This window comes from Sprattus sprattus, assembly GCF_963457725.1.
Source record: "Sprattus sprattus genome assembly, chromosome: 20".
NCBI classification, from domain to species: Eukaryota; Metazoa; Chordata; class Actinopteri; order Clupeiformes; family Clupeidae; genus Sprattus; species Sprattus sprattus.
Genome location: NC_137918.1, coordinates 13,503,584 through 13,518,583, shown reverse-complemented (window position 1 = coordinate 13,518,583; position 15,000 = coordinate 13,503,584). Strand labels below are relative to the sequence as shown.

The 15,000-nt window shown below is 45.0% G+C and overlaps 1 protein-coding gene across 3 annotated transcripts in view; it reads left to right on the top strand.

Annotated features, from left to right (window-relative positions):
• The window catches only part of LOC308381898 (histone deacetylase 9-B), a 42,593-nt gene that overhangs the window by 6,768 nt on the left and 20,825 nt on the right, over positions 1-15,000 (top strand). For all 3 annotated transcript variants that reach the window (XM_080859540.1, XM_080859542.1, XM_080859541.1), the window contains exons 2-5: positions 1,971-2,338; positions 4,878-5,094; positions 8,181-8,304; positions 8,880-9,001. In XM_080859540.1, coding sequence (XP_080715666.1) covers positions 1,971-2,338; positions 4,878-5,094; positions 8,181-8,304; positions 8,880-9,001 — 831 coding nt within the window. The remainder of the gene's footprint in view (positions 1-1,970; positions 2,339-4,877; positions 5,095-8,180; positions 8,305-8,879; positions 9,002-15,000) is intronic.

Sequence of the window (15,000 nt, the reverse complement as noted above, 5' to 3'; positions counted from 1 at the left end):
AGTCAAATATAGAGTGAAATGACAGTATTTATCAGTCAGTCACTAAATCTAAATGAGAACTCTGTAATGCATTCATGTTTCCGTAACCGTGGTTGCTCACTGCTGTTCATAGACCAAGATACGTTTCTTTGTGTCTGAGTCTATATGCAACAGGTCTATTATTTATTATGATCTTTAAAAGCAGATTCTCTTATCCAAAGGGATTTACAATACTTTACAGATATGCATGTTTGTGCGCTATTAGGTCTTGAATACATGGTGGTGTTGATTGATAGCACTTTACTCTACCGGTTAAGCACAAAGAAGACTACATCTATGTCTATGTCACATCAGCTCTGTATTAAGCAACATGCATAGACTGGGTTTCAGTTTCAGAAAACGAGGACTATATATTGGTGGACCTGTAGGTGCTTCATTTAGTTGGTATGCATATGGTGTTAAATCAGGTACCAGACCTTATTTTCACCACTTTAGCCTTCTATAAATTGTGGCTTCGGTGACTTCAGGTATTTTTTTATAGCCGGGCTTTTATGGGGGAGGAAGGCCAAATCTGTCTCTTAGGTTAGGTGCACGGCATCAGTGAAGTAACCAGCCCCCTTTCCTTTCGCATTTTGTTCGCATAAGTAAAAATAGGGGGCGACTGTGTCTTTAAACGTGACCCTCATGTGACGCCTCTTTCTTTAGATTGAGGCTTTAAATTAGAATTCTGTTTCTAGGTGTCATGACGATCTTCACGTTGCTATGTTCCGCTCAGCAGGTGGTTCCAGGCAGAGAGAGAAGTATCTCAAGCTCATCCCTGGCTTTCAGGGAGGTTGGGGAAGGGAGTATTTTTAGCCTCAAATTAAGCACCCGTTCCCTCTTTTTTTTTTTTTCCCAGAGAGGAAGGGTAAAAAAAAAAAATAACCCTTAACAGATATCAGTTTTCATGAGAAGTGATTGAGAATGTTGCCATTTTTGAAACGCGTTCCTTTTTTGGATTTCCTCAACACTGCAGGGATCAGGGGATCTGGAGAGAGAATCATGTGACACGACCCAAAAGATTAGCCAGTGTTTTTTTTTTCTTTTTTGAAGTATGGTTAAGTGGCACTTTTCAGGCTATTTCCAGTTGAAATGTATAAATAGCCGTACTGAGTAATATGTTAAGACTCTAATGAAGGGCCTTTCTGTGAAATGCAATAACTGCTCTACTGTCGAAAGAAAGTGTTCGCAAATCCTAATAATGTGGGTTGCCTAAAAACTATGGTGGCAATCAGTGGTGTGTGGAAATACTTATACGTGAACTGTTTTACGTAAGTGTATTTTCCAAAACTTAGTTCAAGAGACTTCTCAGCACTGCTGAATTACCAACAGCAAATGGGTGGTGCAGAGCGAAATCGTGTTAGCTTAGTCGGTACACTATTTATTTGCAAATGAGGTGCCACATACTTTTCACAGTGGAGGTGGTGTTGACAGGTATGCCACTGATAAACAGTCTATGATGAGTATTTATAACAGGGTATTCATAGGGGTTTAGGAGAAGTCACTATAAGGGGCGTAAACAAGGGCTTTCAACTTGAAGTCAGTATTGTGTGTGCTTGAATACCATTATAGAATAAGTGACCTTTAAATCTGCTATGTTTTTGCTACCAAAAGTAGTTCATGGTAGACAGGCAGACTAATAAAAACAGCAACCCAGGGATGGTGGAAAGGTATCCTATTTCTTCGCTTTTCCTTGTTCGTGGTGACCATAATTCTTAAATAGAACTGCACGCACAAACGACCTCGTACATTAAATAAAAAAATCACGGCGCAGATTTTTGTTGTTTGGCATTGAGGACTGTTTGGAGAAAAGATGAGGGGGGAAAAAAAAAAACTTCTTTCTGTGTATCTATCTGCTCCTTCACTGCTTCACTCCATCCTCTCCACACCTCCTTACCCAACCCTTAACACTTCTCTCCATCTTCTCTCTCTCTCTCTCTCTTCTGTCGCAGGGATGAGTGCGGAGCTCTTAGCCGCAGCTGCCGCGGTGACAGGCAGCAGTGGGGCCATGGGTGCCGTGGGCACAGGCAGCACGGGCGGCGTCGGCGGCGGTAACGGTAACGTCGGCAGTAACGGCGTGGCCAGCGGTGCCAGCAGCGGCAGCAGCAGCAGCAACGGGAGCGTGGAGGAGACGGAGATGCGCGGCGGCGGCTGGGAGCGGGAGCCGGAGCCGGAGGAGTGGGAGCAGGAGCTGCAGAGGGAGCTGCTGCTCATCCAGAGGCAGCAGTACATCCAGAAGCAGCTGCTCATCTCTGAGTTCCACAAGCAGCACCAGAACCTGCTGCGCCAGCACCAGGCCCAACTGCAGGAGCACATCAAGGTAAGGGTGTGTGTGTGTGTGTGTGTGTGTGTGTGTGTGTGTGTGTGTGTGTGTGTGTGTGTGTGTGTGCCAGCACCAGGCCCAGCTGCAGGAGCACATCAAGGTAGGGTGTGTGTGTGTGTGTGTGTGTGTGTGTGTGTGTGTGTGTGTGTGTGTGTGTGTGTGTGTGCCAGCACCAGGCCCAGCTGCAGGAGCACATCAAGGTAAGGGTGTGTGTGTGTGTGTGTGTGTGTGTGTGTGTGTGTGTGTGTGTCTCTGTGTGTGTGTGTGTGTGTGTGTGTGTGTGTGTGTGTGTGTGTGTGTGTGTGTGTGTGTGTGTGTGTGTGTGTGTGTGTGTGTGTGTGTGTGTGTGTGTGTGTGTGTGTGTGTGTGTGTGTGTGTGTGTGTGTGTGTGTGTGTGTGTGTGTGTGTGTGTGTCAAGGTAAGGGGGAGCGCTGGGGGGGGGCACTGTAGCTCACACAGTAGCCTCGACCACATTCGGGCTTGACGCCCACGTAGGACACGGGTTCGAATCCGGCCCCGATGTCATTACTCCAGTCCACTCCCCACCTCTTCTCCCTCTCATTTCCTGTCCCACTCTTCACTAACCTATCAATTAAAGGCATAAAAAAGCCAAAAACAAATCTTTAAAAAAAAGGTAGGGGGAGCGCGAGGGAGCACGCGCAGTCGACACATCTGTTCGCCTGTCCGCCTGCAAGTTAAACTGACAGATCTCACTGCAGTGTGTAATCAACGTCATCTCACTGATGAGAAGATCAAAGCATCAGTCAAGCAGTCCATTATTTAATTGATAACTGAACAAGTATAATATACAGTATAACTACATCTTTACATACAGTACCAGTCAAAAGTTTGGACACACCTTACATTTTTTTGGGAAGTGTTTTCTTTACTTTTATTATTTTCTACATTGTAGATTAATACTGAAGACATTTAAACTACGAAAGAACACATATGGAATGATGTACAAAAGAAGTGTTATCTACCATGTAGAAAATAATAAAAGTAAAGAAAAAAATTAGAAGGTGTGTCCAAACATTTGACTGGTACTGTATATCTACAGTATATCTATACATATATATATATATATATATAGCTATATATCTTTATGAAACAGTGTGATATATAACATGATGTTTAGGCATAATCAAAGGTATGCAATATTACAGCACTTACAGCAAACATACCACAGAATGAATGTTCAATTAACCAATAAGGGATACGTTTACCATACGCATCATTGTTCATAGTAATTAAGGGAAAGGGTTCAAAATAATGAACATTTAACAATGGTCATTGCGCAACATTGCTTTTGGGAAATGCAGCCCACGCTGTTAAGTAATCAAAGTGTCTATCAAGCAGTCAGTTAGTCTTTAACGAATGACTAAAGAATTCAAGTGACTCATTGAATGAACCAATCCCTTTTATAGATGGGTGGGTGGATGAGTGATTGAACGTATAAATCAAACAGTGAACGCATGCATAAATGAATCATTTAATGAATCAGTCGACCTACCAAGCTGAGTACACACACATGGTTTGTTTTAGAGCAAACCATTAATGTCACTCTATCAACTCATGAATAAATAATAGGATGAATGAATGATTAAGCGTATCAATATATGAAGTGGATCCACAGTTCACTTGAAGTATGGTTGGTTAGGCAGTACGTCAGCTTCAATAAGCCGTCCATGACTAACACATTGCATTTAGCAGGGCCTGCTAATGGTTGGTAGAGCAGAATAGATCCGTCCTGGCAGTAAGCAGTTACGTGAATGTGTCCATTCCCAATTTAGACATTTAGACATTCTCAGAATTATTTTTGTCTCTATTCGTCCCCTCAACCCCCACCAGTTAGTGTTCTGTAGTTATGGTTACGGTATTCTGCAGACGCTTTTGTCCGAAGCGACTTACAAAACGTTGACGACACAAACTGCAGGCGCTTTGGTCCGAAACGACTTACAAAAACAAAGAAACAATCTGAAGTATACGTTTAAAGTTAAACCATTTGTATTTATTTTACTCGTACTACCCCTGCTATTTATCTCTATCCTTACCGTTATCTTTCTCTGTATCTCTTCTCCTTCTCTCCCTTCATGTCTGCTATCTGTTTCTCTGTCTGTCACTTTGTTCTCTTGTATCACACTATCTCCTTCTCTTTCTGTCTCACTTTGCCTCTCTCTCATTGCCTCACTCCTCAATCTCTCTATCTCTGCCTCTCCCCCATACCATCATCTCTCACCATCTCTCCATCTCTCCCTTTCTCTCCATCCCTCCATCTCTCCATTTCTCCCAATCCCTCCATCTCTCATCCCTCCATATCTCTCATCCCTCCATCTTTCCATCTCTCCCGCTCCTTCCATCCTTCCATCCCTCCATATATTTCTCTCCCTCCATCCCTCCATCCTTCCATATCTCATTTCTCCATCTCTCCTGCTCCCTCCATCCCTTCATCCTTCCATCTCCACATCTCTCTCATCCCTCCTTCCATCTCTCCATCTCTCCATCTCTCTCATCCCTCCATCTCTCCCTCTCTCAGCTGCAACAGGCTCTGCTGACGCTGCGGCAGCAGCAGGAGGCGCTGGATGAGGAGCGGCGGCAGGAGGCGGAGGAGGAGCGGGAGAGGGAGGAGAAGCGCGAGGAGGAGCGGGAGCAGGAGCTCCACAGGAGGGAGCAGCATCAGCACCAGCATCATCATCAGCAGCAGCAGCAGCACCTCCTCAATCAACACAGGAAGAAGGAGCGCAGCAGAGAGAGTAGGAGCTTCCTTTCTATCACTCCCCTGCAGTGCAGGACAACTTCATGACACATGTGACAACAATAATTAGTTGCTTGCATACAAATTGCTCTCTGTCTCTCTCTCTCTCTCTCTCTCCCTCTCTCCCTCTCCCTCTCTCTCTCTCTCTCTCCCTCTCCCTCTCTCTCTCTCCCTCTCTCTCTCCCTCTCTCCCTCCCTCTCCCTCTCTCTCTCTCGCCCTCTCTCTCTCCCTCTCTCCCTCATACATTCACTTTTATACAATAATAAAAACAAATATAATAATAATGAGTTGCTTTAGTACAATGCACATCCAATACATTCACTTTTGTACATTGTGACCTGAGAGAAGGACCTTTATTTCTATCACTCCCCTGAAGAGCATGCCAACTTCATGACAAATGTGACAACAATAATTAGTTGCTTTAATCTAATACACACACACACTCATAGTACAAATACATTCACTTTTATACATTGTGACCTGAGAGTAGGAGCTTTATTTCTATCGCTCAGTAGCTGCAGTGCATGCCAACTTCAAGACAAATGTGACAACAATAATTAGTTGCTTCTTATCTCATACATTCACTTTTATACATCATGACTTACTGTACAGTACAATACAGATACACATTTGTTCCCCCTAATGAATGTATATACAGCTATACTATAGCCCAGTGGTTCTTAACCTTTTTGGAGGTACTGAACCCTGCAAGCTTCATCAGTGCATTCGCTGAACCCTTCGTAATTTGAAAAATAAAATAAGATTTCTTCCAAACGTAGGTATGTATAAAAACGTCCCGACATTGCTAGTGTGAACCGGGCTATACTGCGTGTGTCTTGACCCCTGCCGAACCCCTGAGAGTGACTCAACGAACCCCTGGGGTTCGATCGAACCCAGGTTAAGAACCACTGCTATATACAGTCGCTGGTGCAGCCTGGGTAGTGCACCCATGATTCTGGTGTTGGTGTCGTTAGCACCTTGCTCTACCAGTCGAGCTACAGGGCCGCCAGGTGCTAAATAATTGTGACATCTGCATATACTATATAACAGTGCCATGTTACCTAGTCAAACCCTACACCATATCCCAGTGTAATGTACCTTAAAAAGAGGTATGTTGGAGGAATGTCTTCTATCGTTTTTGGCAAGTAACCGTATAATAAGCGGGATAATCTATTGTCCGTCGGTCATTAGCCAAAAATAAATCCCTTCAGGACGAAACAACACCCTCAGCTGCGCGTCGGGGTGTTGTTCGCCCCGTCGGGATTTATTTTTGGCTAATGACCTCCGGACAATACATTATCCCTTGACTTGTTTTAATTGTATTGGACCTACAGTGTATTTTAACTCTTAAGGAAGCAAATGTAAGTACCCCCTAAGTACCCTAGGACTCTGAATATAGAGAAGGTGTGAAAACCTTCCTGGTTTGAAGTGATAAGCATCTAATTGGCTCGGTTGCTGAGGCTGAACTAATGAGTGCAGTCAGCTAGCTCACTGCAGGGGTGGAGAAAACAACACTGGGGGATTTGCACCCTCTGGATCTGTGCCGTGCCACTGCATTCACTCTGCCACTTATTCCGTGAGGGACCCTGTTATGTTCATGGAACTACTTGTTACAGGACCTATTTTATGTGTAGTAATGCACTGCGTTTAGATACCGTTTACAGTGATCCTGTGTATAACTGTATATAAGTAAAGAGTTCATAACTATCTTCACCTGCGTGGTTATTCATCTTGTTATAAGTGTAGAAACATAACAGACCCACACCCAGTGGTGTAGTCCAGGGTATACGCAGGTATACGGAGTATACCCACTTCTTTTTCAGTCAGCATTGCGTATACCCACTTCTCATAACAGAGCGTTTATCCTGTGCTGTATGGGCTGCTTAAAAAAATTAAGAGTATACCCAGCCCCCCCCCCCCCCTTTTTGTCATTGTAAACTGTGACTTTGGGTCATTGAAAAAAGCGCATTACAATAAAAAGCTATTATTATTATTATTATTACTTCTCCAGGGAGCATTATACCACTGCCTACACCAAGGGTCCAAGTCCTACAGAAGAGAAAGGCATTCACTGGAGTATGATTTACTGTGATATATGCATGTGCTAGATAACAAATTAGTTCAATCATTCGGAGAGTGACTACATGACCAACGAAGGAACACAGAACACGAGCACTTCTGAAGCAACTACTAGCACAAATTTGTAGCGTGTAAACACACGACTCAAAAATAGTAACCCAGCAACATCTTAACCAGGACATCACGTGCTATCCAGACTTTGTAAACAAGTGTTTAAATATAGAACGTAGCAGGTGAAATATAGCCCGCTATGAACTCTGGCCAAATCCTTCCACCACTATGACACAGTAGCAAACACCTAAGGACTTGTTTTGTGTGTGTGTGTGTGTGTGTGTGTGTGTGTGTGTGTGAGTGTGTGTGTGTGAGTGTGTGTGTGTGTGTGTGTGTGTGTGTGTGTGTGTGTGTGTGTGTTTGTGTGTGTCTGTGTGTGTGTGTGTGTGTATGTGTGTGTGTGTGTGTGTGTGTGTGTGTGTGTGTGTGTGTGTGTGTGTCTGCGCCATAGGTGGCAGGTGGCAAGCTTCTGTTTTGCACTGCACTTCTAAAATTATTCCACAAGGTGGCGATGTTTTGCCATTTCCAACACCGCCACAGCACAAGTTGGGCATGTTGCAAACTTATATTTAGACACCGGTGTATTCTTTTGCATCTATGGAATGAAGATAAAACTTAATTAATTTATTTTAAAATTCATCAGCCTTTATTAATGTCTTCCTGTATAACACACCCCACTGTCCATTCATTTTGCATTGTCACACGTATCAAAAAAATCACAATCAGTGTTTGTTTAGGATCAGATGTACAGCCCATGGCCACACATTCTCAGATGATGACATTGCTGCAGTAATCATTAAATCGCAACAACAGAGAAAATCACACACACACACTTTTTTCTCAGATCACCCTTGCCCTAATTCATCAGTGCTTTTGGGCAGCAGTCCTGGTTTAGTTCACTTTAAAGATACAGTCTCATAAAATGAGTGCTTTTGTTCCACTTCCTCCTCCAGGTGCCATGGCCAGCACAGAGGTCAGACAGAAACTTCACGACTTCCTGTTGAGCAAATCGGCGAAGGAGCCTTTGTCCAACGGCACTGGACAACCATCCGCCCTCCGGCCCAAGATCTGGTACATGTACGTCACGTAACGTCGCTCAACATTCAAGCAACATCACGCTGCTGCTGCTGCTTACACTTATATTTATTTCAGTGACGATGAGCGATTCGAAGAAGTTCTGTGGCAAAGTTTTAACGAATCGTACTTTTATAAAGACATCAGCACCCATAGATAAAAGTGTCCGCACATGTCAGCTGTGCATTTTTGTAACCTTCGAAGCTAAAAACTGTGCAGCCCCTTGTGGCGATGAAATCTCATCCATAATGTAAGTCGTAAAAGCACAGAAACCTCTTCTGAAAAACACGAGAAGACCATGTCAAGGGACCGAGACCAGGGGGACAGAAATTGATGAGTGAGTGCTTTACGGAAATGAGTGCTTAACGTCTATACCGAGTTTATATATACTCCTAAAGGCATCAGTACCCAGATTTAAAAGTCTTCACACATGTCAACGGTACACTTTGTAATTTCATCCATAATGTAAGTCTTAAAGGAAAAGAAAAGTTTTCTGGCAAACACAAGACGACCATGAAGTGAGGTAAAAAAAAAAAAGAAGAAATTGATGAGTGAATGCCCTCTGTTGTTTCCTGCAGGGCCACCCAACACATGTCCGCGGACCAGAGCTCCCCACCGCTGGGCGAGACTCCCCCTACCTTTAAATCCCCCCTACCTACCGGCCTAGATGGCAAGGATGACTTCCCCCTCAGGAAAACCGGTAGGTCAAAGTTCAAAGGTCGGAGGTAGAGGGAGTGAGAAATTGCCTTTTTTTCTTCATAGAGGGGGAACAGAGAGTACTTTGATAACCTCAGGAGAGGAGTTGTTCATCAGAGGCGTGTGACAAATGAAATGGTGCTTCAGCTGCAGTTTCTCCGTTGGAGGTGTCAGGGTTTTTGGCCTCGTTGCCGAGCGAGGGTGTTTTATGGCTACACTGTGGGGTATTGTGGTATTTAAGTGATCAGGTGATTTTATTTTATGGTGAAGTTTTCTTTTTTAGAGCAACTGAACCCCGAAGTGACCTGCACTCAGTCTAACTATGCATTTTTGCATTTCTACACACATACACACACTCTCACACAGAGACGCACATATACATATACAAACATACATATATATTACCCTATATATGTATACATAAACATAAACATACAGACATATATACAGTACATACATACATCGAACATACATACATACATACATACACACATACATACATACATACATATATATATATGCTGCGTATACAATTTAAAGAGGGAAACTCAGTTGCTTGTTTAATGCCTCCAGGGCCATGTTTTTCTAAGATGGCGTGCTAGATACTCAGATAACACTAAGGCCCTGGTTCCTCCGCGCGACCCCAGAGTGGTGAGGGCACGGCGATGGCGGCTGAGGAGCGGTGGCGAGGCCTGGCCGGGTGAACCGGTGTCACGAAGAAGGGGCGCTGGCGCTGGCTCTGCCTAAATGTTTGCAGATGAGGCCTGGCGATATTTAATCACAGAGGTCAGGGGTCGGGGTTTGTCTGTGCGTGTCATAAGAGCAGCACCCCAGCAGCCTCAGCTAGCCCACAGGCCCCGGAGCTGGGCTCTAATGAGGGCTGCCACCGAGACCCTGTTTACCTTCAGGGTCAGAGAGAGAGAGGGAGAGAGAGGGAGAGAGAGAGGGAGGGAGAGGGAGGGAGAGAGAGAGAGGGGGAGGGAGAGAGAGATGGAGAGAGGGAAGGAGAGAGAGGGAGAGAGAGAGGGAGGGAGAAAAGGGAGAAGGAGAAAGAGAGGGAGAGGGAGGGAGGGAGGGAGGGAGGGAGGGAGGAAGTGAGAGACAGGTAGAGGAATAGGAACTGAGATAAACAAAACAAAGACAGAGAAAGAGAGCGCTGGGAAAGAGAGATACACAGAAAAAGAGGAAGAGAGAACGAGAGAGAGAGATGGAGAGAGAGAGAGAGAGAGAGAGAGAGAGAGAGAAAGAGATAGAGAGAGACAGAGAGAGAGAGAGATGGAGAGGGAAGAAGAGAGATATACAGAAAAAGAGCGCACACGCGCAAGAGAGAGAGAGAGAGTGAGAGAGAGAGAGAGAGGGAGAGAACCAGTGCTGCCCACTGTCCTGCCCCCAGGCACTGAGGGGCAACAAGGTCCAGCTTTTGCAAACAATTACCCAGAGGAGAGGTTAACGGGAGGGGTGCCAGGGGTGGCAGAGGGGGCAATAGACGCTGCCCCATAATCAGACCTGGGGCAGGAAGGGAAACGAGGTGCGCAAGGGGGTCACCCTGTCCCTGGTAATTGGAAGTGGACGAAGGTGACGAGGGTACAACTATGTGGAGATACGGAGAAACGGCCTCAGGATTAGCTTATATTGTCACAGTGTCTGCTGCATGTTTAAGCTGAGACCGGTTAATTTGGTCGCTCGGCCTCCGACCTCTGATCCAAACCAAGGTTCTCCTGTTCCTCATGCACTGACTGACTCAGGCAGGATTAGTAGTAGCGCTCTACTTCAAAAAAATATAAATGCGTTTTCGGGTGCGAGTAAAAGAATGTTAACTATTAGTAGAATAAAAACCGCACTCTCAAGCTTTTCTCCTTAATAATAAGACCAGTTTATTTTGCACAGACGCGTTTCGGCCTTAAGCCGTCGTCACTCAGGCAGGGGTTGAGCGCAGCTGTAGCCTTGCAGCCACTCATTGAAAAAGAAGTATTCATTCATAGTGGGAGCTCGTAATAGTTTGACTGATGAGGTGAATTCTGCCTTGTTTTTTTTTCGATTTATAAATCTTTGGACAGATCAAAAGAGTAGACTAGCAGGCTGTACTGTTTCGTCCTGTCGCTGCTTATCTTCACGAGTCCAAGTCCTGTTGCTGTCTGGCTTGATGTCTGTAAAGATGAGTTTGCACTGGAATGCCAGACTGCCAGTTGCCTCAATCAAGGATTTGCTATAGAAAAGATTGCTATGGATTGCACACACACACACGCACACGCACACGCACACGCACACGCACACGCACGCACACGCACACACACACACACACACACACACACACACACACACACACACACTTTGTCTCTCTCACCTACACACACACACACACACACACAGATGGACACACATGCACACAAACAAATCCAGATCCTTTTCATCGTGGGGCTTTAAAATGAGGCCTGGTTTTCATCCCAGTATACTATTTTTATGGAATTTTCTAGTGTGGTAACAAAAAAAAAGGAAGAAAAGAAAAAGTCAGAAAAAGGGGGGGAGGTTGGGGTCCTGGGGGGACTTAGTTGGGCAGGAATACCACAACTCCTCCGGGAGAACTTTCCGGAGCGCCGAGGGCTCTGCACAGCCTCAGGCAGGAGTCATGGATCTGCACGCAGCTTTTCATGGCGCGCTCAATAACTCAGGTAACAGCTTCTTAAAGAGGCCAGTGTGTGCACACTAGGAGATACAAAAACAACAGGAAGTGAAGAAGGAGAAGAGAAAGAGAGAGGGAGGGAGAGGGGGGGGGGGGAGTGGGGTAGGTATGTAGGGTAGGAGAGGTATGGCGAATGAGAAAGAACAATGGCTCAAGCAGAACTGGAGCTGGTTCAATCGCTTTCAAGATGCAATTGCTGAATGGGCATGAATTATGAAGGCTTGAGGAGTTTCTGAAGACGTGTCTTTGGTTTGATGTCTTACCTTTTGGTTCTTGCTGCCTTGTGTCTTACCTTTTAGTTCTTGCCGCCTTATTGTTGGAGTTCCTCTTTGGAACTGTCTTACAGTGTCAACTGGTGCTGGGACTTAGAGCTTCATGGCTTGTCAGTCTGCTTTGTTTTGTTTTGTTTTTGGAAACTACTCCTAAGATATCATCAGAAGAATGAATTATTAGATCTAGGTCTTTGGTCACCACTCTGCTAACTTATGAAGTAGTTACAGGCAACTGACTTGTGAGTGTGTGTGTGTGTGTGTGTGTGTGTGTGTGTGTGTGTGTGTGTGTGTGTGTGTATGTGTGTGTAACTTATGAGGTAGTTACAGGTAACTGACTTTGAGTTTTGTGTGCTTCTTTGGCTTGCCTTGTTTAGGAGCAGTTTGATTGGTCCAGGAAATAACCAGTGATTAAAAACCATCAGTCATGAGGGTTCAGCTGTTTATTTTCCCCTCTAAAATGGCTCCTTAGATTACACAGTGATATAACAATAACTGAGCCAATCTTTTAGACAAATGGACCACGAGGTGAATCGATATCAATTTCCATCAACAGATTTGCTCTCTCTCTCTCTCTCTCTCTCTCTCTCTCTCTCTCTCTCTCTCTCTCTCTCTCTCTCTCTCTCTCTCTCTCTCTCTCTCCCCTCTCTATATCAATCACACACACAATCACACTAACACACAACAGAGAGGGTTAAGAAAGGATTTGTGCTACACTTTGACCAATAAGGTGAAGTCAATACAACCCATCTCTATAAAAGCGTATTTATTTCTCGGTTGTATTATCTTATTTATCGTCATCTGCGAGAGATCAACACTGACCTCAGACCAGTCTGCTTAGCAAGAACCCTGTGGCATCCACAGCGTCCTTCACCATCATTCTGTATGCCTCTGCTAAGATGGTGAAGTTGGTCTTTGTGTGCCCATGCGCCATGGTCTGTCTGGTTCTAGATACTGTACTTGGCTGGGCCTTCTGCTGCTTGCTTTGCACCTTGAGGCCGGACACCTTGAGGCAGCATTCTCTTTTGCTTTCCCCTACCTTTCTTTTGGTTGGCGTTGACGGACGTTTATGACGGTCGTTCCCTTGCCTGTGCTTCTGAAGGCGCAAAGCACAATGTTTACCAGTTGTAGCAAGATTTATTATGTTCACAGACATGCTATTGTACTCTTGTTGTAGTCCAAAATGAATAAATAAATTACAAAAATATCACTTATCTGACATTAAGTCATAGAAATGTAGTTTTTCCAACGGTTTGTGGGCTTCTTCTTCTTCTTCTTTTTCTTCTTCATCTTTGTCTTGTTCTTCTTCTTCTTCTTTGTCTTCTTCTTCATCTTCTTCTTCTTCTTCTTCTTCATCTTCTTCTTCTTCTTCTTCTTCTTCTTCTTCTTCTTCTTCTTCTTCTTCTTGCATCACACATACTACTCAGAGACAAAGCAGACAGCCAGCTTAGATCTGTTTCTTCTGTTCTTTCCATGCCACAAGACACAGGCGATGGTTCATCAGTTTTTCTATGGTGCCCTGAATCAACAATGATCTCAGGACATTCAGTTGAGTTTATCCCCCACAAGCTGACACATTCCTAATAGGATTTTTTGTAATGAAAAGGAAATCTTCTTAAATATAGCCGTGCTCTTAAATAAGGGGTTACAGCTCTGCACTGTGAACTTTAATAGTGGCACACACTGTATTTATAAACGCTTTTTCTTGTACATTTCAAAACATTTAATGTTGGGGTGTCAGATGGTTGTTGATGTGTGGGTACGTTTAAAGGATGTGGGCTTCCCTGAGTCCATAAGTCATAACGGCACATCATGGCGATTCTTTATTAATTGTCTGAATGTATGAAACTAAATGCCACAAAATGGATGGCTTAATAACAGAACAGGCTATTTTGTACACTTTTGGGATACATAAATAATATTCAATAGTCCCTGCCCTCTGTGAAGAAAAAGGTTGAAGTCAAGTCAGTGTGCTGTTGCACTCTGACGTGCAGTCTTAACCACCCCTTCCAAAAAAAAAAGAGTGGTGAAAAAGAAAAAGAAAAACAGTCTTTATAGTTTTTTTTTTCTTCCCTTTGAGGAATAATTTGTCTGCGCTGACAAGACGGCCCGCAGGACCACTTCCTGTGGGTTCAGGTTTCAGGCTGTGCATCACAGAATCAGAACAGATAGGCCGGGCCCAGCCAATCCAAACAGCAAATCTCTGGCCAGAACCCTGGATGGCCCACAAGGACGTGCACAGTCATATTTCTACGCACATCAATTTTAATAAATCCTAGAGTGCTGAATATTTGTGTGTGTGTGCGTGCGTGTGAGAGAGCGAGAGAGTGTGTGAGAGCGAGAGAGAGAGAAAGAAAGAGAGATGATATTTTAGCTCCCTTGGCCAACGAAGCATAATAAGCGACCACCTAATATGCTGCAATGAGGCGTCTGTGACGCGGGGTCCCAAAGCGACCCGACATCAGACTCACTTTGCACCTTCTCGTCGTGCACCCGATGATGGAGGTCATAGTTCACGTTTCCCATGTGAGGACCCCTCCCCCACTTCCTGTCTGCCCTGATAGAAGCCTGCTCAGATTCTGAGAGGAAGGCTGAGGAGGAGGAGGAGGAGGAGGAAGAGATGGTGATCGGGGCAGGGTGTGGGGTGGGGTGGGGTGGGAGAGAGGGTATGGGTTTGGACAAGGATGTGGGGGCTTTGAGCAATGGCAGCGGTGGGCATCATAAAGGTGGCATTTGTTCTGTGACTCGCCTAAGGCCTTGTGTGTGTGTGTGTGTGTGTGTGTGTGTGCATGTCTGTGTGTTTGCACATTCATGTGTGTGTGTGTGTGTGTGTGTGTGTGTGCGCATGTGTGTGTGTGTGTCTGTGTGACTGACAGCTCTCAGCAGGCAGCAGGATGCCGAGTGGCAGAGGAATGGTGGCGGGTGTGTTTGTGTAAGCGCTAGGGCACAGCAGGAGAGGTGTGGGGGAGGAGGAGGAGGAGGTGGTGGGGGAGGAGGCGGAGGACGAGGAGGTGGTGGGGGAGGAGGAGGAGGGGGGGACTCGATGGCTTCTTC